Source organism: Falco peregrinus, chromosome 5 (assembly GCF_023634155.1).
Source record: "Falco peregrinus isolate bFalPer1 chromosome 5, bFalPer1.pri, whole genome shotgun sequence".
Taxonomy (NCBI): Eukaryota; Metazoa; Chordata; class Aves; order Falconiformes; family Falconidae; genus Falco; species Falco peregrinus.
This window is the reverse complement of record NC_073725.1, coordinates 59,476,237-59,502,166: the sequence shown is the minus strand read 5'-3', so window position 1 is coordinate 59,502,166 and position 25,930 is coordinate 59,476,237. Positions and strand designations below refer to the sequence as shown.

Sequence of the window (25,930 nt, the reverse complement as noted above, 5' to 3'; positions counted from 1 at the left end):
GCCTGGGCGGGTAAAAGATCAAGCACTTGCTAGATTACAACATAACTAGTGCTATGATAAAGCTTCATAATAGCTTAGGAGCAGGAGCTCTCCACCTTTACAGGTAGCAGGACTAATTCCATCAGCCAACACATACTAACTTCTATTCATCTGTGCCCGATCTAACCTGTAAGGGACTGTTTGCAACTGCAGGACTCTTGTCTTAAGAAGCCAAAGCTAAATCGCAGGTTGAAACCTGCACAATTGGATGCAATGCAAGCAGTGGCATTGCGCTCATTCCCTGTGCAAGTGTTTGTCGTAAGAGTAGGACGGGCAAACCTAAAATACAAGTCCCAGAAACCTGCAATACTGGTATCTCTGCATGTACTGCTGTTTAGGGAGTGTTAGCTTTGGGAGAGAAAACACAGCTAGATTTTGAACAACTTTTTCTACATTGAACAAATGCAGCAATTTGAAGACTCACAGCAAAATGTTTAAGCGTGTTGACTGTAGGAATGCACTCACTGAGAGCGAAACAAGGCCCCAGAGCTTTAAACAATTTTCCCCAGAAACTAGATGGGCACTACCACAGATCAGAAATTCCTCAATGCTGGGCCCATAGCCTCCCTTCACGGTAAAGCTCTGCAACAAGAACAGCTGCTTGCTGTTGGTGGAATTAAACACAATAGTCATTTCTGCAACCTAGCTTGGCAGTTGAAACGCCATGTTTCTGCTACTGCTAGGTAAAACTGTTCAGAACTACATATATATTTTTATGTACATATTTTTAAAAAGCACACAGGCAGTGGCTTTCTCTTTTAGGGCAAAAAAAAGATAGTTGTAGCTACTGTTACTAAAATTCACATCACCTGGGTCTATGCCAGCTACAGAAGGATTTTCCCCCAGTTAATTAATGGAACTTAAATTTATATCTGTCCTTTTTGTAGCAAGGTTGCAACAGAGACTTGCACATGAAGTATTTTTTTCTAGGCAAGAAAAGAGGTTGCAGTTCCTTATTTAAATATGCCACCATGCTTTCTTAAAGGTTTTCTCTTGATTTTGCACTCTGACAATCCCATAAAAGAGCCATTTTTCCGGGTGGGCTCCCCCACCTACCTTCCCCAGCATCAGGGCCCAGCCCCTGGCCAGGGGCAGGGCCCTGAGGCAGGCAGGAGCAGGGCAGGCAGCTGCACCGCCTCCCGCCGCACACAGCAGCACTGGGAATTCCTGGAGAGTCAGACATGCCTTTTAAGATGCTCTAGGGGAAAAAAAAACCAAAAAAAACCAAAAAAACAAAAAAACCCAAAACCCGAAAATAATAGTGTTTTCTCCGAGAAGAGCTGCCAAAGCTGCCCTCTGTACTTTCTAGTTACACGCTCACCTCTGAAAAACACTTCACGGCCACCTGTAAAAATATTTCATTCCCCACCGGCCACATCGCCTCCTCGGGCGAGTAACGCCCGTACCCGAAGTAAACCAGCCCCCGCGCAGCCCCGCACGGCCACGGGACAGCCCCTGAGGGGGGAAATGGCGCTCAAACGCCTTCCCGCCTCCCGGGGCGGCCGCACCCCGCCCGCGACCGGCAGAAGAGCCCTTTGTACGCCACGACAATGGCCACCCCCCCCGCCGTCGCCGCAGGCCCGGTCCCGCCGCAGGCCCGGTCCCACCGCGGCCCCGCCCCCCGCCGCGGCCCCGCCCTCGCCGTGGCCCCGCCCCGTTGTTTACCGCGCAGCGGGGCCCGGGCGCTGCCCGCTCCCCGCCTCCATGTTGGAGCGTCCCGCGGCGCGGGGGCGGAGCGGGGCGGGGCGCGGGCCGCGCCGGGCGGGCTGACAGGCTGCGAGCGCGGCGGCGGCGGCGACGGCGGGTTGTGGCGCAGCGCGGGGAGCGCGGCCCGGCTCGGCCCCTTTCCCCTCCCTTCCTCCCCTCGCACCGCGCTTCCCTCCTCGCCCGCGCACGGCGGCGGCCCGTGACCCGGGAAAGGGGGGAGGAGGAGGAGGAGGAGGCGGAGGAGGAGGGGGCGGCCCGGCGTCGCTCCGCCGAGCCCGCAGCGCTGCCCGCGGGAAGGGGGGTGGGGGGGAGGGAGGGCTGGGGCGGAGGTGTGAGGGGGGCCGGGGCGGGGGGGCGCGGGGATGAGATAGGCGCGGAGGAGGGCGGCGGCGGCGGCGGCGGGGTATGTAGGCGCGGGGGGCTGTGCCGGGGGACGCGCTCGGGGGAAGGCCCCGCGGGGCGGCTCAGGTGGATGCGGGGGGCGGCGTGAGGCGGGGGCTCGCCGCGGGGGGAGGCGGGCGCGGAGGGCCGGGGGCACTTCCCCCGCCTCGGGAGGCGGCGGCGGCTCCGGCGGGGGCTCGGGGGGAGCGCTGCGGCGGGCTTCCCGGCGGGGTGAATTGGATTAATTAATTTTGGTTTTAAGGGGGGGGTTAATTTATCTCACCCCCCCCCTTCCCCCTCCCCTTCCCCCCCCCCTTCCCCGTGAAGAATTGGCGCCTGGAGGAGGCGGCGGTGGCAGCGCTACCGGAGGGGCCCCTGTGCACGGTGCTCCCCCCCCCTCCCCCCCTCCCCCCCCCCCCCAGCTTGGCATCGCTCCTGGAAGAGTTGGGTTTTTTTGTTGTTGTTTTCTTTTTTAAATACAAATCTGCGTGTTGATTTTTAAACAACAAACAAATCCCACCACCACACACCCCCTCCCCGCACACAAGCCTGCCTCTGGGAGGGAAATAGCCAGGTGGAATCTCACTCTGTTTCCATGGACAACCCGTCCATTATCACCCAGGTGACTAACCCCAAAGAGGAGGAGATCCTGTCCTGCACTCAGGATAAAGGTGAGCTGCCTTCTTTCTTTCTTCATGTATTTTTTTTTTTGGTTTGTTCGGTTTCGGTTTTTTTTCCCTGGAAATCGGTGCTTAAAAATGCATGTAGTAACAACTTGCATTCTTCAGTGACCATATAATCCTCTCTGGCTGCTGGGAATAGAGGAGGGTTTGTTGGATTTGGTTGGGCTCTTTTTGTGGGATGAAGATATTTGCATGAAGGTCTCGGAAACTGCTTGCTGGATACAGCTGAGAACTTGTTACAGTGCTTTAACTATGGAGTTTAATCAGTAGCTATGTAAATAAAATACTCTTGTTCCTCGAGGGTCGGCGAGGTAACTTCGTGAGGTTGTCACTTTGCAGTTAGTGCCCTGTTTCAGGGAAAGGATACCTGTGCTGGATGTGTTGGAAAATTTTCCAATCTCAGCTGTAAAGATTTAATCCTTCCCCCCTCCCCCTTGCTTTTTGGAAAAAGGTTTCCTGATTACTCTCTACTTGCCTGCATTTCTCCATGCCTCACATTTAAGAATCTGTGTAGCTTTCAGGTTTGCTGTTGGAGGATACTTAGACGTCTCAGAAAGAAACATGGGCTGCTTTTAAAAGTGGGCTCTGTTTACTCTGTAGATAAACAGTTGTTGCTTGCGTAAGGCATCACATTTGGATTGCGTTTTACTCCAAAATAAGACGAATCCAGCTTGGCCGGAGGAGCTGCTGCTTCTCAAAAGTCTGCATATTGACGAAATCCCTTAACCTTATTTCCTTTTGGAAGCTTGGAGTGGTCCTGGGCTGCAAGTGGTTGTGCCCTTGCAGCTGGCAATGAGGAAGGCATGGGTAAGCAGCAGTGTTCAGGTTCTGGGGAGTTGTGTGTGATTGCTCACAGATCTTGGAAGTTGAGTGACAAGTTTGTGCTTTGTTACAGGCAGTGCTGGTAAAAAGGGGAGAAAGGACAGAAATGAGAAATAGTGTGGCGATATGCCCTAGTAGGTATGGTAATAGACCTCTGAGTGGTTTTCTAAAAATGGAGATTGATATATCTCCCCCTAAAATCAATGCTTTTAGTACCCAGAAAGCTTCCATTTTTATGTGACTCATCTTGTAAATACTGAGGGGTCCTGTATCGTTGGAGAAGTTGATCCCTGTTGCTTTCAAAAGGCTGTATGTGAATTCTCTTGTCTTCTCATCTCACCCGTGGTGATTGCAGGAGGAGTGTGGAGGTAGATTTAAAAAAATAAAAAGCCGTCAGGTTGGGAGGTGTCTAAACAAAAAAATATTTTTTTGTTCAGTATAGGAGTGCTGATGTAATTCTCTTTAATTCACATAGCTTGTGAAGTGATACTTCTGCCACAGTGCCTTGTTTGTCTCAAGACGTGTTTACCTCTGTTTTGGCAATGTTGAACGTGGGGCATCTACAGTCAATAAGGTGCTGGTGCTCTGCCTACGATGTCTCCTAAGACCGGGTTTGGAGTAAACTTACGTGATTCTGTGCTCAGATGTTGTTATGACTTTAATGGCCTATATTGTATGTACTGGAAGAGCTTCGCTAATATTGTCAGCAGCTGGTTGAAATTTTAGTGTAAAAAAGCCAGCTGAGGCAAGCAGGAAAATTTGACAGCTTGAAAGAAGAGTAAGCATCCACATCAAACAAGTGTCTTCAGAGTCGTCGGTACAGTGAGCTACTCTGTGTAGCGAAAATATGCATATAACTTGCATAACTATGCAGTAACTTGCATAATATGCATTGTGTTCTTGCTATTGGTTTGTCTTTGGCTCGGAATCATGATGGTCTTAATTGCATAGCAAGGGCTTTTCAGGCTGCGCGTTAGCAGGGGAGGGCTGGCAAAGAGTGGAAGGAGAGTAGTTGGAGTTTGAGGCAAGAGGGGACCTCGGCGTGATCTTAATACAAGAGGTGGATTAATGTTTTTTCTCTGTGTTTTTTTGGGGAGGGTTTTTTGTTGTTGTTTTTTTAAATGCTGTTGAAGTGCATGCTTTGGATTGACTCTCTGCTCTGTGGTGAGATTTTCCAATAGTGTCAGAACAACTTTTGCAGAAAAAGAATTGCAGGTCTGTCCATCCTGCGCTCTGGAAGGAGAGTGCTGCTTGCTGCTGCCTCTTCCACTACAGGTTTTCCCACTGCTCAAGGTACAGAGCTTGTGAGAACCCGTTGCACTACCTACTTTCCTTTCTGGTTGCATATCGCGTCACTCAATTTTCTGTTACATTTCTTAACAGTTTTAGCAAAGCCTTTGGGTTCGGTGAGCTCGCAGAGAGCCTGACCCTGAAACGGTGAACACGGACAGGATCTTAGACACTGATGTTTAAAGTGAATCTTCACTGCTAATTCAGATTGAATGGAGTATATTGGTACAAAATGGCAAACAAATACTTTAAAGCGCAATGAATTAACTCTTTATTTAACAAATACAAGAATCACCTGAACCTATCTTCTGAAATTTTGCGATACAGTGAATTACAACAGCACTGTACTGTGTGAGCAAAGGCTGTCCAGTTTAATGAAAACCTGCTTTTCCCTTAGAGTTTAGCGTTTGGCTGCAGAAATATGCTTCAGGGTATTAAGTGGCATGTAGTGGCTTCGGGAGTCAGGGTTTTTGTAGGATTTTTGGAACCTTCTGTTGCTGTTTCTTATGGAAAAAATTGGTATTTTTCTTTAAGCTGGAGAGAAGCGGTTTTACAGTAGCTGAGCAACTGCTAAATAATGCATGTGTATACCTTCCAGTGTTCAGTTTTTTTCCCTAAAATTTTCTGAAGCTTTTAATCAGCCATGAGTTCAGCATTTAGCTTGATTTGTTTTGTAAAAAATGCGGTTTATGTTTTTAATGCTTATGCCCAATTTCGCTTGTGCAAGCGAGCGTGATTGGCAAGAAACAGAGCTGTTCTCTGGTCCTGGGGCAGTTAAGGTTTTAGGTTAATACTGTGCTGTACAAATAAAAATGCCTGAATATTTTCTTGCTAATCCAGATGTATTAAAAATTAGCTTTTGAGCCAAGTGAAGCTGTGACAGCTCGTTAAAAAGGAGCTTTTTTAATACTAAGATGGGATTGTTAACATCTATTCTTAACAAATTGTAAAAAATTTCGAAAGTGGAAAAAAACAGATCTTGGTAGGTGAACCATTCCTGAGTATGTTGCCACATGGTGGTGCACTGTATTTAGTTGTCTGTCAAAATGAAAGCTGAGCATGGAAAGTTGCTACAATTATATTGTATTATTATTGTAACGTTTGTTCTGAAATGCCTGTGGTGGTCATGCCTCCGGAGGTTTTTCGTCCCTGTCTATGTTGTTAAATTAGTTCTGGCAAACAGAAACTTACTTTCTCCCTACTGGAAGTGATAGTAGGTGATTAAAGATATTTTGAGCACTAAATTCATTGAGAATTGAATTCCCTGTTTATTTTTGAAGTAATGAAAGTGGTAATTCTTGCAGAAGTATTTTATGTTGTGGTCATTTGGCACTTCTGGAAGTTGGAAGCATTAACAAGACTTGTAACTTGAAATTAAAATGGGGGCTTAAGTTTGTGAAAAGGGATTTATTGGATCGCCAATAAAGGAGAGCAGCTAAGAAAAAACTATAGATGAAAACCACAAAGAAAAACTGAAAATCTGAATCCCTGCATAATCAGTTCTACAGATAAAATAAATTGTTTATTTTTATAAGGAAAGTATTAACTCTTATTAAGGAGTTGAACAGTGACCTCTAATGTAAAATCTATACGGTTAAATACAGAAAACAGTGCAGTACTGACAAGTCTTTGCACTGAGTGTAATGTAGAGAGCATGATCATTGGTGGGTAATAGGCATTCAGTCCAAAGAAGTGAATTTCTTTATTTTACCTACATGCTTTAATTTGATCCTCATAAATGATGCAAGTTCTTCGACATTTACATGTTCCAAGTTAAGTAGTAGCGTAATAATAGTCCAGTCCTCCTTTAGGTATCACCCTCAGGCTGTGGTGTTGTATTTTCTCTCTTCAGATACATCTGTCCTGACTTCTATAAAATTTGTCTGTCAGCTGAGCATCTATTGTCAGTTATTTAGAGTAACTGAATGTTTTACTGTCCCTACAGAAGTGTATTTTATTCTGCAATAAATTATTCGAAAAAGGTTCACAGTGGAAACTAAATCATTACAATAACAGTTTTTAAGATCTCGCATTAAAAGCCAAAAGAAGTGTCCTTACTGTGTCTTCAGTAAAAATAATTTTGAAAACCTATGAAAATATCTTGAATACTCTTTTTTGCCATTACATCACCTGGATTTAGAATACTCAAACATGTGAACGTATGTTAATGTTCCTGAGACATTGTTTCAACAAATTTTTATATTAACTTCAGAATTTTAACTATAAACTAGTGTTAAAAAAAAAAAAAAAAGGTGTTTGAAGCCACTCCGGCGCTACATTGGAATGTGAATTGCTCACAGAGGATAAAATTTTAAATCATTAACTAATGACAAAGCTGTTATATGAAACCAGAGTAACCATACAGTAGGTTTTATGTACCAGGGAGACTGTAGTAACCCAGGATTTGATTTAGGGTAGCAGTTAACAAGCTGAAGTGTGCTGACAGTAACGTGGATGATAATTTGCATGAATATCTAGTATTCAGGCCATGTCTGTAAGCTGCAGCATTATCATTTCTTCATAGTGCATGTCATCTCAAATTCATATTTGTTTCAATGCAGTGATTTAACTAAAGTGTTTAGAAGTTTAACATGCCTTTAAAAAACCAAGGTTGACCTACATTTTGTCAATTCAGTATTCAGAAATGCAAATACCATTTCTGACATAATCACTGAAATGCAGTGTGATCGATGCTACACTTTCAGAATTTAAGCTGAACATTCCGAATAAGCCTTTGGATGATGGGTCTATGTTTGTTTCTTTAAAGTGATAATGAAACTAAAATGCTGAGAATGTGAAAGCTAAGAGAAATGGAACTCGCTTCCCTGGTCAGTGTCAGTGAAAGATGATATTTCCATTTGCCAGGTAGATGGGTTTAACTGTGGTAAGCTTATTTTTCCATCACAGAACACTTAATTTATGGGGTTTACTATCTTGTAAAAATCATCACCCAAATATAAAAATGGTTGCAAATTAGTTCTAGCCCACAATTTTTGTATATGTTGAATCTTAAATATTCACTCAGTAAGCAAGTGTGCCTTTGTTTTCTGCTAAATTTTGGGTTGGAAGAGCTGTTGGTAATGATCACTAGTTGCTCAGTATCACATTTTCTATTAAAAGTCTAGTTTCAGGCAATCCTGGATATGGAAATGTTAACCCAGGGAGTGAACTGGTTCATTACTCAACCCTACCTGACGGAGGATTTTGCATGGATTTCTTTGAATTATATTTGAACTATTTCTTTCCACAAGATTTAACATTTTCCTTCCAAAATAAAAAAAAAAAAAAGCAAAGCTTGATCTACAGCCTTCTTAGGTTTTTACCCACTGTGTGGATCAGTACTGGAAGATGTGGTTCATCCCTCTTCCTGCTCCTCCCCTTCCTCCTCCCTGCCTGAGGGATAGATCTTGCTGGGAGAGAAGATAGGCATGTACATAGGACGGGTATGAAGTCTTGGTTCTTGAGGGCTGCTGGGCCCCTATGGGGGCTGCTAATAGGACAGGGAATAGGTTTAGTGTCTGCTACAGGCTCTTGACCTGCTCTGACCCCATCCATCTTCGTACTACTCCTGGGTGGTGGGTACTCTCATGATGAAGTTGGTGGGTCTCTCCACCAGTTGGGTGGTTGTCTGTGTTCCCTTATCCCAGTTCATAAGTATTCCCAGAAAGGGGAAGGAATCTTCCAAGCTGCAATAAGAGAGTGGTTGATAGAGCTGAGCAAGCCTATTTAGATCTTTAAAGACTACATCTGGATAGTTAGTAAAGGTTGTATACCATTTGATTCCTCTTAGAAGTGGATACCTGGCTTGAAAATCATAGAATCATTTAGGTTGGAAAAGACCCTTAAGATTGTAAGAGTCTAGCTGTTAACGCAGCACTGCCAAGCCCACTGCTAAACCATGTCCTGAAGTGCCACATCTACACATCTTTTAAATACCTCTAGGGACGGTGACTCCACCACCTCCCTGGGCAGCCTGTTCCAGTGTTTGACAACCCTTTTGGTGGAGAAATTTTCCTAATATCTGAAAAAACTCACAAAAAATTTCAGCAGCATCTCCGAAGTCTTCATGTGTCTATTCTGTTGAATGATGCTGATATAAGCTCATCTTCCTGGGCAGGAGGCTCAAACGGGATGACATTGTATCAATGGGTTTAACTGCTTTGCTCAACTTCCAGATCTTTTTGTAAGGGGCTGTGGGCAGGCAGAGAAGAAAGATGCTTTTTGTGCTGTAATGTAGCCAGAGGCGTTTTTAAGAGTTTCATGTTGGAAATGTTAATATTCTATAAACTCTGCTTTTGCCAGAGTTTCACGGGAACTTGCTTTATTTTTACTTGGAGAGGTTAAGGTGTAAAATGGACATAGATGTGACAAATATGGAAGCGTAAGTAGCATTTAAATAGATCAGAGTAAAAATATGTTCCACACTGTCTACTGTGGTACAATTTTGGCTTCTTTTTGTATTTCTAGAATGTTTGCTATAAGAAAAAAATCCCAACAAAGTCAGTCCTATACGGTCCTTTCAGGATCAGCTACTACTGTGTAATATAGATACTAGTGGTAAAAATACCACCTTTAGACAGATGAGCAGAAAAAGTTCTGTGCATGGTGTTGGGCCTACATAAATTTTGTAGGCTTTAGTCAATGTGTTATCAAAATGAACACTCACAATAAAGTGCCAGATGTTGTTTTATTTGTACAAGATAATAAAGTATAATTTGGAAAAAAAAAAAGACCCCATTATTAGAAGCGATTGGCTGTACTAGAAGCTAGAATTCTATTATCTAGAAAATCTGTTGAGTTAAATCTGAGTATATATATATGGTAGATGGGTTCTAAGGATGTTGCGATTTTTTTTAAAATGAGATCTTTTTCCTTATTCCTTTTTGCAAGGAAGAACTATTACTCTCTTCTGAGTGTTATAAGTAAATTTAAAGCCTGACAGGGTGAATAAAATGCCCCAGGACATATTTTGTACAGAGAGCTACCCCGAAAGAAGGATGCCTGGTTTGTCAAAACCTCTTTTGTATGTAAATTTAAAATTTTTTTATAAAATTCAGAACAGTTTTGTAGGAAACAAATATTTTATGAACATCAACCTGAAGTTACAGTTTGTATATTGATGATAGTGTTGAAACTCAGATCATCTCTGGTGAGTAACTGATTGGTCAGTTATGTCCGTTGTTTTCTGCTACTGTTGCAGGACCTTCTTATTTTCTTGGTAGGAAGTGATGTATTGATTTTCATTCACCACAGTGCTCTCCCCTACCCCTGCAGCTGTCATGCTTCCTGAGTTGTCTTCCAGGATTCCCAGCAGAATTAGCAAGTTAAACTCATTTTGCTGTTTCCTTGTCTGCTGTAATCAGCAGTAAGATTTTCAGCTTTCTTGTTTATTTGATGATTTGCAAAGCTTGGTTATCTCCTTGGTGTATAGCACTGCTCTCCTGGCCTCTGGGAGTCAGAGGGAGGGAGGGATTTGTCTCCAGCACATGGAGATGAACTAGCCTCGGGGAACATTTTGGGGTAGATGGATTGGTTTTCATCTTCCTTGCTGTCAGAAAGAAATTCTTCCACAATGGGTGCTATTACAGTGGACATGCGTAGAAGAATCCAGGCATGTTTCTTTCAAGTGATGTTCATAAACAAATCTTTTTAAAGGTATGAATTTTGTACAAAGTTGTTCTCAGCGTGCATTTAACCATTTGGATGCAGTGTTGCTTTAGTTTTGTCCACAAAAGCTTTTTTGTATATACATACCTGAATACCTACGTACTTGCATGGGTTACCCATGAATGCAAGTACATGCGGTTACTGGGGATCTAATCGGAAAGCTTTAGTAAAGTTCAAAATGGTGGGCATAGGTTTTGAAGTTGTAAGGTTTACTCAAACTGTGAAGTCAGCAATTTTTCCTAGTGATAGTTCCAACAGAAGTATTCCATTCTGCAAAGGAGTGGTTCATAGTGACATTTTCCTAGAAGATACTTAATAATTTATACTTGCTTCAGCCAAGCACATTGAAAGATCTAATATTTACCACCTGGAAAGATTTTAAGATTATAAAGGATCTCACTAAACTTTAACAAAAGCCTTACCAATTTTTTTTTTTAAAAAGGACTTATGGGACTTCTTGTAAACTAAAATTGGTTAAAGACCTACATTAACCGTTTGCTGAATACACTGTAAAGCAAAGCACGTCAGGAAAAACATTTTAAGCATGTCTTTTGCAGGGATTTTTGGAGTGAAGCTTTGACCTTTGGTTGGTTTGTTTTTCTTTTTTTAATTCTTTCCCTGGCTGTATTTTGCTTTCTTGCCGCTTTCTCGTCATAAGGTTCTGGACTGCAACAGCTGCCTCTTTGTGCTCTGATGCTGAAGTTTAAGGGGCTCAGAGGTGTTTGGCTCTGGTGACTGTCTCCAGGGTTAATTCTAGTATGAGAAGCTGTAGTAGATGTTTGGGGGTGAGATAGCGGTAATGAGGAACCTCAAACCATATTGCACGGGCAGATTAGCCCCTGGCAGGTTGGCCAAAATGACATAGGAGCTAGCTTAGGAGGAGATACATTCTCTCTTTCTTAACTCCCTATTAAAATCTAGGAAGATAAGGGTCTTCCATCTTGAGTCAGATGCAGGATCACTGCCACTGTATAGCAGCTTTGGTAAAGCAAAGACACTCATTTCTTCTTTGTAACTACCAGTTAAAAACCTTGAGTGAATGTTGTGCTGTGTTTAAAGGGAGGAGATGCATGAAAAATAACCAGTATAATAGAGTAAGTATGCCAGGACTCTCCACAGTACAGCACAGCTTCAGAATTACAGAATATCCCATTTGGGTGAAAGTAAGCATTTGCTCACACATTGTACAGATGACCTGCATAATCCTTGAAGATACGGTTGCCAAAATAGTTTATCTGGGAATTCCTAAACAGAATTAAATGACAGCAATTTGCATTTATTATGATAGTAATCTTAGGAAGGTACTGAAAAATAACATTATAAAGGTACCGATCATGTTTCAGCATATGAATTGTGTGTCAGTAGGGGAAGGAAGGGGAAAATATCTTTACACGGTGACCAACTGAACATGTCAAGTATCTGCACTTGTATTTATCATGAACTTTCACCAACTTCCTGCAATGGATTATGTGTGCTGGAAGGTGATTCGCTCCACCAAGCCATTTGTTGGCCAGCTGCCAATTCTCATGACTTCTTATATGAAGCTGATTTTGTTGAGAATCAGTAAGTTGAAAATTATTTGAGAGTTTTGGAAGTGTGGAGGGGGAAGGTTATGTTAAACTGAAAAAGTTTACAGCTTATATAGATCTACACTGATGATTTAGATTAGATATGAGGGAGAAATTCTTCCCTGTGAGGGTGGTGAGATGCTGGCACAGAGCAGCTGTGGGTGCCCCAGCCCTGGCAGTGCCCAAGGCCAGGCTGGACGGGGCTGGGAGCCACTGGGGCTGGGGGCAGGTGTCCCTGCCCATGGCAGGGGGGTTGGAACTAGATGGTCTCTAGGGTCCCTTGCAACGCAAACCACTTTTTGATTCTACACGACTCTATGTTAGTTGGGGAATTAAGAAAAGAAAAGGAAAAGAGTACTGAATGCAATCTACAGTGCAATTCATTTGCTAATGAGACATTGACATTAATTGAAGAGTCCCAGAAGGAGTGGGTTTACAACATAACTGTAAAACAATTTGCATCTGTGTAGAGGTCTCTGCTTATCCACAAAGGAATGAGATTTTAAGTGGATTTGTTTAATCGGGTTTATCTGAGTACATAGTTGTGGGGCTCCTTTTTCCTCACATTTCAAAATCTTGTGTCTTTCTGGAAGATTCCCTCTTGTGTTGAGATTAAAGATGTCAAGGATATAAGTATGGTGAGGTTTAATGGAGAATGAAAGTGAAACCATAAAAAGAAACAGAGAAATGTCCCTCAGAGTGGATTGAATACTTGAATGTTTCTAGCTCCAGGCTATCGTGATAAAACTGACAATTTGATGCAGACTGTGACCTGAATGCTTTTTTTTCCTACCCCGTAAGAAATTTGAAACACTCCAGCAAATTCTTGATATCTGTATTGGAAAAGGATGCTTACAACTTAGACACGCTAACATTACTACAAAGAGCATTTACTGTTGATATTATGATTGTTTGAGGCAGGGGAGTAGTGGTATGTCTGTAAGTCTTTTGGTCTTGTTGGTACCCACCATGCTACCCTACAGTTGCTGCCACTTTTTTTTTTTTTTTTTGTAAACATGTCATGGCAGGAAAAAGGATAAAAATTTGAACAAAACTGGAAATCAAACTTGGCAGTTTTGAAAGAGGAATCTCTTCAAGTCTCATTCCTGTATTTACTTGTACTATTATTGCTGAACTTTATTATATTACCTGTTTGGCATTGTTTGAGCAAGGAAGCGAGTTGTTAGAGCAGAGTGGTTTTAAAAATGTCACTACCTTAGTTGTTTCAGTAGTGATGGACTCTTCAATACCTCAAAAATACCTTTTAAATCCAACAGTTGTTAATCTTAAACATAGTAACGGGATACTTTTACTCTCTCATGTTATAAGACTGTAATATTAACAAAAGGAGAAAAATGTGCTTACAGACAACACCTGCCTCAGGCGTAAGAAACAATTTCAATAGATTCCTAAGGACCAGATGCCCCTAGATCCATCAGAAAGGTACTGTTTCCATGAGGTGCAGAATAGCACTTAGCAACTACCATACCACATCTCAAGAAACAATGAGATCAGGAGGAGGGTTTCAATTTATAATTTCTGTTCAAAGTGTTCTTTCAGGATATGTACTAAACAGAGAGAATGAAATTATGCCATTTCATTTGGCACTGTGCAATATGCTAGATTAAGCCCTGAAGTGCAAAACTTAGTCTTGAGCTGGCACCACTGTGGTTCTGTTCAAATACAGTTTCTGCAGTGGCAAATTCCTGTTGCACCAGAAATTTCTGGTTCTTCCCTCAACAACCCAAAAGTGTTTGTATCACCAAACTGTTCAAATAGCGCTTGCAGTCTTCCTAAATTGCGTATCTAAAAATATTTATTGGATCTTTGCAACCTAAAACATAATTCTTCTGTGCTCCTAAAACCAAAAAAACAATACATACACCCCCACACACCAAAAATAAAGCAAACAAACCAAAACCAAGCAAACAACAACAAAATCCCAGTAATATTAGCAGGGATGTAAGCTGTGAAAAGAAACTAATCACAAACGTCTCAGAAGGCAACCTTGTGACGATGACCAGAAAGGATTAGCAGTACGATTTGTACTCAGTCTGTACAAAACATACTCCAACCCCTTGAGAAGGTGTGATGTTAGTGTACAAGGATGTGCATTTGTTTGAGTAGTGTTTGTACTAAAATGTAGAAGTAACACTGGTTTTGTTTTGGAAATAGGTTCAATGGGTACTAAGGAAAGATAAGAATAAAATAGGGCTGCGCTGACTCATCACAGAATATGCTGAGATAGTCCTAAATTCAACATCTTAAGGTTAATAATCTGTTTCGTTTAGGCTTTGTTTATCCTTTGTGCTGTGGATGGGGTGATGTTGCAATTCACTTTAAATCTGTAGAAGTACATAGGTAAAAATTCATTATTTTGTTTCAGCAAACAGTAATGTATCTCCTACTTACCAGAATGCTTGGTTGTTTGGGTTTTTTTCCTTTACTAATGGTGCAAGGTTGAAGAATGTTTCTTTTGGCCGATTTAAATTACCAGTTGGAGTCAAGGTGGGAAAACAAACCCAAAAATTGATGTGGTGTTTTTAAACTATTTTCAAGTAATTGTCAGCCCAATACATGCTGTTCTTAAAAAAAAAAACAAAAACAAAAAACAAAAAACCAAAAAAAACACCAAAAAAATACCAAAACAAACAAAAAACAAACCAAACAAAACAGCTCTGCAGTTTTTTTATTGTGAAGATGATTTCTTAAGTCCCACTGTAGGTGGTCTTTGCATCAGAGCCTTCAAGTAACAAATTACTTTTATCTTCTCCTCTGCTAATAAGGTCAGTAAAGATTTCTTTTTGGATAATAGTGGCTCAGTTTTGAATGCATAATAGTTCTGACTGGGGAACAGGTTCACAGTTATCACCTTTTTAATAGCTGATTAGGTGATAGTCAGCTAGCTGGCTGTTACAAAGTATTTTACAGAAGTAAACATTTCTTGCTTTAAGACTGTATGTTTACAGCAGCTGTGATTGTTTGGGAGTCTGTAGCCTGTGTTTTTGGTTAAATAGCTGATATAGTGGTGCAGTTGTGAAAATGAAGTACCAAGTCCAGTAGGCAGATGTCCTTTGAAGGCAGTTTTAGTTTTGCTTTCTATTTCTTCTACAAAGCAACCAAACATTTATTGATGTTTGATGATCTTGTGCTGTAGCAAAATAAATACTGAATAATTTCCTAATGTGATAAGGTTACTGTTTAGACCCAGTATTCAGAAACACTTTTTTTTTTTTTAAATAAATCTCAATTTTACTAAGTGGCAATGCCTATAAATTCATGTGTTTTCTTTGCAAAGTCTGCATGGGTTAACTCCTCTGTAAACAATTGTTTTGCGTGTTAAATAATAGTAAAGATGTATTGAGCAAGAGAGTTGAATATGAACATGTTAAATTCTTGGTTTGTGTTCCAGTGAAAAGAAGCATCGAGAATATACTAGTGAAGTCACTTTTAAATTCTAGAAAAAATTAAAACATGTCAACTGAATGGCGTACTCGGATACTTAACCTGAAGATACTACTTTGGCAGTGTTTGGGTAGAACTGACCACCAACACCCTTCCCTCTGGAAAACATCACATCTATTCATAGCACTTCCCAGAGGTTAAATGAAGCCCTTGGAACAGTCACAGGAAATAATACCAATGTGCTCTTAAACCGTGACCTTTTGGTCAAAGTGGCCAAATATGCTACTTTTCTTGATTACTGGGAGGACGACATATAATTATTCTTGCCCTGTATGGAGCCGGGAGGTGCCAGGAGGTGTCCCAGGGCCCTTGTGCTCCTGCATGGCCATCACTGACTCCCCTCCCTGCTGGACAGGGTTTTTTGCTGTGTTTATTCACAAACACCACCTGTATATTGATTTCAGCATTTTGGTTCTTTTTGAGGAAAAGCTGAGCCAGATGTTCTGTTGTCCATCAGCTGAGGATGCGTAACTGAGAGAGATGGTGTGCTGCTCATCTTTGATGCTGTTCATTTGGCAGTATTTTCTTAGAAGCAAGGCTTTCTGCTGTCATAGTATTTTAAGTACAGTCATTTGCCTCACTTGGAGGAGTTCTAAATAATGCAATACTTAAATATCTGGTAGATTTTTTTCAGTCAGGTACTCAAGCTGTTGGTAGCAATGCTAGAAGTGTTTTCATGTTTGAAAAATAGAGATGTTGCTGTGCCTTACCAGGTGGTCAGAAACAGGAGAATTTCCTTCCTTTGGTCGATAAAATTAGAAGTCGGGGCATCTTCCATTTTTGTCAATGTGTTTCAATGTTTTTCGATTTTGTTTTGTTTGGTTTTTATGAAGTCTGTGATACTCAATAAAAATTAATGTGGCATTGTCATGTGTGCATGTAAGTAAGGTGAGTTTGTTTTAATAATTGGTGGAGGAAACACAGATGCTTGTATGATGCAGTTGATTGCACTGTTGTAGTTGTCTGCTTTAGGATGACATAAATTGTGTCCTGGAGACTCCATTAACAGTAAAGGAAGTGTGCACAGTTTTTCACTGACCTCCATGCTTGGCTGTGTGCAAAGATAGGTGGAATGGAGTTCAGAATCCTAATTTGACAATTTTGTCATCAGCTCTGCACACTGTACATGCCACAGTGGTGTTTGGCAGCACTGAAGTGTAACCAGGGATACAGACTTGCAGAGTCCCGCTGTTTATCTTTAGCTCCTCTTCAGAGGAGGAGGAGGAGAAGAGGGAGAACTTGGCAAAAAAATTTCAGCGGTTGGTGGTGGTGTTCTGCTTCTCTAAGTTTAGCAGCATTGGGGGTGGTTGTTAAAATGGGCTTTCAGATTTTGAAACCTTCTGTTCTGAGCAGCATTAAGTAACTTGGTGCTTCAGCACAGTGGTAGTCTTGATTATGGTGCAGCTTCCAAAGCCAAAATACCTGGCTGAATTTAATCAGTAGTTCAGTAAAAATGGAAGAGATTTAAAAGCCTTCCCTGTTGCAGACAAGAATTGCGTAGTTCGCTCACAGGCAACTTCAGGCAACATACTCAAATTGCAATTTGTGGAAATTTCATGTCACACAGAAGTCCTGTCGCTTTACTCCATAGAGGCAAACCTGAACTCAGCATCAGCAATGGCTTGTTGTTTTGCCACTGTAGAGAAACTTCTTGTGTCTGTTACACAGCCAGGAGAACAATATAGAGGGTTATGGAAAGGCTGCATTATTCCAGGGGCCTTTCTGACTGTTTTCACACTTCTATAGGATGTTAGCAGATCTCCCAATGCAAAAAGCTGCAACTGAATTTGATAAAGTATCACCTCTTCTAATTCCTTCTCTGATGGATTTTGGTAGCTGGCTTCCTGAGTGAGTATTACCAACATTTTTATGTGCTTACCCTTCAGCATTTCCACAAAATCTGCTATAATTGTCTGTTTCTGAATTTACTAAGTACACTTGCAAGACTGATCCTTTGCATAATTATTTTTTTAAAGTCTTTGTAAGAAACTTTTTAGTTCCCTGCTCTCCTGTAGTCTGCAGCATTGAAGGGGAATCAATACAGAGTTATGGAAAGGGGGGCGGATTCATCAGGGACAATCACTAACGTTGGTTATAGAAGGAAATGGGATGCTGTTGCGGAAGGAAAGGGAGAGATCACACATACATAAGTGTCTTGAGTGGATTCTGTCTGGGTTCATCTCTTTATGCTTGCTGATAGCCCAGGGTACTGCTAAGACTAAAAAAGAAGTCTGAAGTCTGCATTCCATTGCAAGAATTGCTATACTTCTTTTAACATATTCGGGAAGCATGAATTTTCTGCAATCATAGCAAAATCAAATTTTCATAGCTCCTTAGAACTAAGACTTTGTATTTTTTTATAAATTTCCTTTGACTTAGACTTCAGGTTGCTTGCATCAGTAGAGGGAAGTGGTATGAGAAGCCTTCACAGAGCTGCATGGCCAAGCCTGGGATGGGGTTCTGACCAATACTCTGCTCACAGGGCTTCCATCTTCCTAGTGCCCATCTTCCTCCTTTCGTGAACTTAAAGCTGTAATATATTGGAATCTTGTCTCATTGATGCCACAGGTGTGTGGGGTTTGGCACCTGTACAGAACCTCATTTGTGTGAGTTTAAGCTCTAGTTCAAGGGGAGGCATTTTAATGCAGGTACTTGCTATGTGGTTTGGGTTGGGGAGGGGGTTGAATTTACAGCCAACTTGAACCTTCTGTTCTGAAATTCTACTTCAGGACTGGATTAAGTCATTCCATAAGCTCAGTGGTATGATTTTAATGGAGCTGGTCTGTGATACTAAGGATAAAATTTAGCTTGCTGCTGGGCTTTGTCACAGTAAGATGCATGATGAAAGTTTGCAGTTTGGTGAATATTTACAAGGTGTTTAGCAATTGGTGAGATGCTAACAGTTTTCATCATTTTTTTTCCTGTGATGTGATTGGGAAGGTGGTATTTTTATTTCTACCGGCAAGCTATGGTACTGCTTGCTCTACCTTTACTATTAACATCCTGGGAAGTAACTTAAGGGAAAGAGAATGATGGTAAGGATCTGGAAAAGGAAGATAGGGTGATATTTCTGAGGTAAACAGAAAACTGAGAAAAAGGAGAGTAAGGTAAACTGGTGGAAAGATGCATGAAAGCTTTTAAAGTATTTAGTGTGATGTAAATGTCAGTTTTAAAAAAAAAACACCTTTCAGATGGTACACAAGCCCTTTCTAGGTTTTCATATTTGTCAGTATAGTTTTTCAAGATAAAAATACTAAGCTTTAATTTTCTGCTACATAAAAGAATGTAAAAGAAAAGGCTTATTGTTATACAAGACTGGCAGACTAATATTAGAAAAGGATTTTTTTTAAAGTAGGAATTTTTTTTTAACCCATTAGTAGTATTTCAGCTGTTGTAAAGACTTCTATATATAACATATACAGGAGCGCAAACTATAGATGTTAATCATCTTTACGTAGCAGGGTTGGTTGTTGTGATAGGTGGTGTCCAGGCTCATGGCACCATACAGTAGTTTAGGTTGGAAGGGACATCTGCAGGTCCTTGCTCAGCGCAGGGCTGAGGATGCTCTTGAGTCTTGCCCAGTCAAGTGTTGATTATCTCCAAGGATGGAAGTTTCACAGCCTATCTGGGGCAACTTCTTTTAGTGTTTGACCGCTGCAGTTCTTTAGGAGGAATTTATCCTGCTGCAGCTTGGCTTTGTTGCCTCTTCTACTGTTATTGTGTATGTCCAAGAGTTTCATTCCATCTTTAGGTTGCTGTATCTGCTTAAAATGTTAATCTAGACATACAAAAGAATAATTAAATACTTGCTTGTCTGATGTTTCCCTCTTCCTCAAGCAGTTCTCCACTCACTTAAATACAATTCATCTGCAAAGAGCTTTCTCTTCCATTATGTTTGCAGTAATTTTCAGTTTAAAGTCAGTGCTTCTGTTCTCTCACTTGCCTTGGCTGTATTTTTTCCTAAAGATAGGAAGATGCTATAGCTATAGGTTCCTCACTTTACGAAATAATACAATTTTGTCATGCTCTCATATACTCATTTAAGCCATTCTTTGGTTTAGCATAATCACCTGTTAAAAGTATTTATCCTACTGTGCATACACAGTTCTTAAAATTTTCTAGAATAAACAAAATCCCACTTTAAACAGTCATGCTGTGTGTCAAAACTCCCTCAAAAATGTTAAGTCTCTTGGGAAAATGGAAGCTGAGTACATTCAAAGGGGATGCTCTTCTTTTTCAGCACCCTCTTGTTGGAACTTACTGGTTCTTGAGACACTGTACCCAACTTACTAATTGTTTTAATAAATGCTTACTGTTAATCCATGAACTTTTCTTAATTGCCCAGTGACATATCCAGAAAAAATATTTTGATAAGGGTGAAGATGCACCTCTGCTTTTATGACCATGTGTTGTAAGTGTCGCATGTCTGAGCTGTAGTTAACACCCCCATGTACCCACCCACCCCCTTTTAATTGGGTTGATTCTCTCCCAGGAGAGAAGATGGGACTGTATGGTCAGTGGCAAAGAGTTCTGCCAGTTTTAGCAGACTCTGTAATTGTGGTTTTACATCTTCACAATGTTAGGATAGGGACTGTTGTGTGTTAGGGTGATAGCTACAGTGTTACAGTAAGTAGGAAGCACACTTCTACAGTGTTACAGTGCTTATATGTGTTCATTACCGTAAAAGCCAAAACAAAAAGCATAGTCTCTCTGGAAAACGAGAAAAGGGTAAGCTTAAGAGATGCTGTTAATGAAAATATTGCATTGGTTCCTATTTCAAATAGAGCAACAGCATGTACTTTCTTCAAAAATAAAATTTCCCAAAAATGGAAGGTTCGATGGGAAACCCAAAACCTTTCATGGCTTTTTTTGTCCACTTTTTTGTGGATAAAAATTCTGTTTGAGGCCATCCTACAGAATGCCTAGAGATGCTTAGCTATGGTTGTATACAAACTATTTTTTCTGGTTATGTATTTATGTGAAGGTAATAATGGTTTCAGCTAAGCTTTTCAAAGATGGTAAGGGATAAAATGGTATGTTGTTATTAAATTACATGTGTTTTTCACTCCTTGATAAACATATTCCTGACTATGTAGTGGTCTCACTCCTGAGTAGTTTGCTGTTGTTACACAGTGTATACTCATTTGATCTTGAAATCAACTTCAGCTTGTCTGGTTTTAAAATATAGATGAGATCCTTTGCCTCTAAACTTAACTTTCTCTGCTTTAAAACTTGGTAGGTCGTAATATCCTGCAGCAATGTTGCATGGCAGTTTGATATATTTTCTGGCGACCACACAGAATCTGAGCCTATATAATCTCAGTGAGTAGCAGTTATGATAATGGCTCTTACATAGTACAGTATGAATGTGAGGAAAGTGGGTACTAGTCCCTCCAGAAATGACATGATGATCCATAAACAGCTCTGCGTTCCTGAATAAGAAGCTTAAATAGTGGGCTACTTTTGAATAAATTGCCACCTGACAACTTCTGACATTTTTTTTCTGTTAGATTCCCCCCCCCCCCCCCCCAACTGTATAATGATTTAAAATAGATTTTGGAATTATACTGTAAGGTGATACGTGAGGAAGTCATGTAGAGAAGATTCAGTTTTGAAAGAACAGCAACATAGAAGACCTTGGTGGTTTGGGGTACTTTTTCAACTCTTCTTTCATTCTGCCTGTTACTATTTTCTGTGCCAATTATGTCTTACGTCACCAGGAAGTTCTGCAGGTCGCACAAGAGATGGGAATGTCAGGCTGGAGTTGGTATCCTTCAAAATATTAATCTTTACTCCAATAAACTGTTGCTAGTATTTGCAGTTAACACAAGTCCTCTTTTCAGTGCTGTGCTTCCCAGATTTTCCTCACTTGTAAAACTGAACCACTGACAGTCATATCTGCACAAAGGGGCAGGGAGAGCAGGGGTTAAAGATTGCAACAAGGGACAACTTAGCCCTTGCAAAATGTTCTTCTCGGCTTACAGAAAATTACTGTTAAGACTAAGTAGGGATTTTTTTGGTGGTATTAGTGCTGGAGGTGCTTTGTATTTTTTTTTCTTTTTTTAACTGTTGGGTAGAATAATCTCTGCTGCTTCACTTTAGCTTTCCCAGGACGTGTAGGATGACAGTGGTTTAGGTACCACTTTTTGACTTAACTTCTTATTTAGCACAGAACCTGCAGAGGTGATATAGCTTAGTTCTTCATACAACCTGCTGTTCACACAGCCTCAGGAACTATTATTGTTGTTATTATGTCACCTTAGCATTTCATCAGAATACCATGAACGTTAATTTTCAGCACAGAAAATTAAAAAAAAAAAATGTCTGGTAGATACTGCTGTAGAAAATCTGTACCTCATTGTAAAATTTCCCCTGAATCCTGTCTTCAAAGAAAATAAAATACAAAATTCTTTCTGTGTCTCCCAATAAAATTCTGACGTATCCTTTCTTTAGGTTCAGCTTTACCTTTTGCAGTGTCTGTTGTTTTATTGCTGTAATACCAATTAGTCCCTAAGAAGCCAGCTCTTTCCCTTTAAACTGCATTGTGATAGTAGGTTGCTTATATTCTGTTAATTCTGTCAAATAAAACAATGTGTGTTAATTACTAGTTTTGTTTCTCACATAGTTGAGCATACAGCTCTATTACACTCAATAGCATGTTTTCTGATTGTTTGTTTTAGTGACAGTATTAGTATTTCACTTCAGTGTTTTAAGATTAACATAATCATTAAGCTGTGTAATAAGATACAGTCTTTATTCTCATGCAGTGAAATGGCAGGGGAAGGCAGGGCATAGTTTTGTGGTTTATTCAAGAAAAGTAAGAAAAAGCAGATTAGCCAATTACTTGGCGTTCTCTGTTATGGGATAGCAAGGCCAAAACTGAAGCATTTACAGTAAAACCCATGTTCGTGGGAGTGGATTATTTTTCCATTTTTTGCCAGATTTGCAAAACACTGAATGTTAGTACCAAAATAATCTTTGTAGCTAGTTTTTGCATATTTGGGGACACGTCTTCTATGATTTACCAGCAGTATTTGGTATACTTTTATAATATATTGTGCTGTTTGTCTCCAGTATGGTTAAACAGAGGTGACTCTGATAACTGCAATTTGGTAGATTTAAGAGTTGAGTGTCTTTGGTTTTGGAGGCAAGATATTAATCTTTGATAACATATTTTCGATGTGTTACTGAAATTCATTTTGTACACTAGCTCTGCTGCTTTTTTCAGTGTTTGTTGTGAGGCTCTTTTCAGCAAAACTTCTGTCAATGATAGCCCCGTGGAAGCGAAGCAGCAGCTAATCAATGTGTGTTTTATCTGTGGATTTAAGTGCTTAACTTAAATGGAAAATTGTTTTATAAAAATGAAAATCTTCCCAATGCAATGTGACAAGCTGCTGCAGCCTCATCTTCTCTGTTTCGTTGTGTGTGTTTGGCTCCCTTTCTGGGTGTAAGTTTAAACATGAGTTGTCAGACAGAAGAAAGGAAGAAAGGTTGTGTCTTTTGGGTTTGTCTTTTTTTTTTTTTTTTAAATCATTATGCTTCACAGGGCTTTGCCTTTAAAATGTGGTTCCACGTGGAATACATCATGGCTGTTTCTCTTGTGGCCTGTCATTGATGGTGTATTCTCTTCAATTACTATCTTGACTAGTACCCGAAAAATGTAAGACATTAGGCTATCTGCTAGTAGTGTTCCACATTGTTTAGCATAAAAGTATTTGGAAATCCTGTACTCTGAAGTATTTCAGAAAGGTTGCCTCAAAAGTTCTTGAAATGTGTGTGGTCCCTCTTGGCACAGAGACCTGGGATGTGGTCCTCGTAGTTGTACATCCTGGTCTGCCACTGATAATTGCTTGGCTTCTTATTTCCTAAAACAAACAGTATGTTTGGAGTGTGGTTAATAATTATTTCTTAAACTGCTGTCCATGAAAAGCTGTTCTTAATGTGAACCTGCTTTTTAGTAAAAAAGGTTACAGCCCTATTCCTTTAAAAAAAAAAAAAAGGGATAATCGCGTCACTTCCTGGAAGTATATAGAGTCTGACTCTTACAGTCATCTTCATAAATTACAATGGTTTTCCTTAGGATTCATCCTTTTCTTCCCACTCTCTTCTGGACTTCATGAGCTACCTATAGACACAAATGTGCCAAACATTGTTAATCATTGTGGTTGCTTTTACTGGAGTCTATAATAAGACATCTCATGGCTGAAAGGTGGTTGTACATGTTGAAAAGCTGATAGATGAACATGTCACCATTGACACGAAACATTACAAATGTGCCTGTAGTCATTTCATTCATCACTACAAATGCGATTCTCTTGATCTGCTTGGCATGCATATATATGCACAGTGGCTGAACGGATTTAAGCATGCCTGTGTGTCAAATGATAGTCTAGATGGAGCATGGTGGTAGAAACACTTCTTGTTACAAGAGACAGTTGTAAGTTCAGGGGCCTCTGTTAGCTCTGCTGCATGATGACAGTGGTTATTTGGTTATTGCTTGGAACATGATGGGAAACCATTGGTGTCCATCTGAGCTGTAAGCATCATTGGTCTTGAACATTTTGTTTCCTGTTATATTTGCATTCCTTGAGTTCTGCAGGTTTTGGTTGTTTTTTTTCATGTTTAAGCTTCCTGTTACTACGAACATTTGGACATACGTAATGCTGTTCAGAAGTAGTCCGTTTACAAAAACTATAAAAAAAACATCAACCTGGGACAACCACAATAAAATTTTTATCAGTTCTTGTAAGGAGACATAATATTGGTTAAAGTGGTGGTTGATTGGTTTATATTATACTATGTAAATAAGGGAAACTTTAAGGAAATGCATAGGTGTTTCACTGACTGTGAAGCCTGTGGACCTGTGTTTTTTACTAATATGCCACATTATCTTCAAAGGTTAATAAAGAAACAATACAAAATTGCGTGAAGTCTTTTTTTTTAATATATATATATATATATATACACACACATATATATCCTTTCTCCCAGGCATTTGAGTTCAGAATTAATTTAGAAAAAACCTTAAACAAAAAAAGCACTAACCCCCCACCCCAAACAAAAATATTTCAGTGTGGTTAGTCACAAAGTGGAAGCATTGATCTCTGTGACAGCTTTCTTAAAGGGAGCTGGGCACCTTTGCAACTCTGACAGAAAAGGCTATAGGCAGGTCCTCATTTGATCAAAAGGGGAAACGTGCCCTGTTGGAAGGTGCTTGTATGGGGATTTTGAGCAGAATTACAGATCGCTTTTGTGTGTTACTGCCTGTGGCACTTAATAAACCCTGAAAATACTAAAATTGCCTGCTTAAGAAAGTGAGAGTCATCTCTTAAGGATTAATATGCACTTCTCAAAATTACTTCCATATTTCATAGAGACATGAAGATTTGTTACAGCAATTATTTTTTAAAAAAGATCTGAGATGAATTGTGCATTTGTGGAAAAGGTTCGGTGCAATGCACATGTTGTGGCAGATGTGGTAAAAGCAGTGGTTATGATGAAAGGAGGTGATCTGCAAAGGCAGGAAAATGCAGGGTCTGTCACAGGAGAGAATCTCAGTTTGGGCAGAGTCCTTCAGCTGTGACAGATGACACCTCTTTAAGCCACATAAGAACTTGGGGGATGCAGGAAGAGACAGTCCATGGTCTACGTTCACACTGCACATGTATTATAGGGTGGAGTAAGATGTACTTTATATGAACAGGAGCAGTGAAGATATTACAGAGCACATAAATACTGTTTGCATTTGCTTTTTGAAGACTGCTGCCTTGCACTGTGGTACATCGTAACAACGGACTTTCAGTGCTGTCCTTGCTCAATAAATGTGTGTCAGCAGTGTCAGCTTCAGAGTGCTCTGAAGCACCCAATGGCATTGTGATGGGTCTTTATGACATTGTAATAATCAAACTTCATTTATGGAGTTATCAAGAAAGATTAAGTGTTAGAAATAATAAAGTTTACTGTAAAGTGGTAGCACTGGAAAGTTTCTGCAGTAACCAAGTTGTATGAATCATAGGATGGGTTGGGTTGGAAGGGACCTTAGAGACCATCTAGTTCCAACCCCCGTGCCATGAGCAGGGCACCTTCCACCAGCCCAGGCTGCTCCCAGCCCTGTCCAGCCTGGCCTTGGGCACTGCCAGGGCTGGGGCACCCACAGCTGCTCTGGGCAACCTGTGCCAGTGTCTCACCACCCTCAAGTAAAGGATTTCTTCCTTATGTCTAATGTAAATCTCCCCTCTTTCAGTGTAAAGTCATTCTCCCTTGTGCTGTTGCTACATGCCCTTGTAAAAGCCCTTCTCCAGCTTTCCT

General features: G+C 40.6%; 1 protein-coding gene across 4 annotated transcripts in view; it reads left to right on the top strand.

Annotated features, from left to right (window-relative positions):
• The first annotated feature begins 2,528 nt into the window (after positions 1-2,528).
• Positions 2,529-25,930, top strand: part of CTDSPL (CTD small phosphatase like) — an 84,705-nt gene continuing 61,303 nt past the window's right edge. For 2 of the 4 annotated variants that reach the window (XM_027791744.2, XM_005240962.3), the window contains exon 1: positions 2,530-2,798. In XM_027791744.2, the coding sequence (XP_027647545.1) occupies positions 2,723-2,798 (76 nt within the window). In that variant the 5' untranslated portion in view covers positions 2,530-2,722. Of the gene's footprint in view, positions 2,799-3,432; positions 3,618-25,930 lie in introns of those variants that run through there. The other 2 variants (XM_005240961.4, XM_027791743.2) reach the window with 2 other exon arrangements.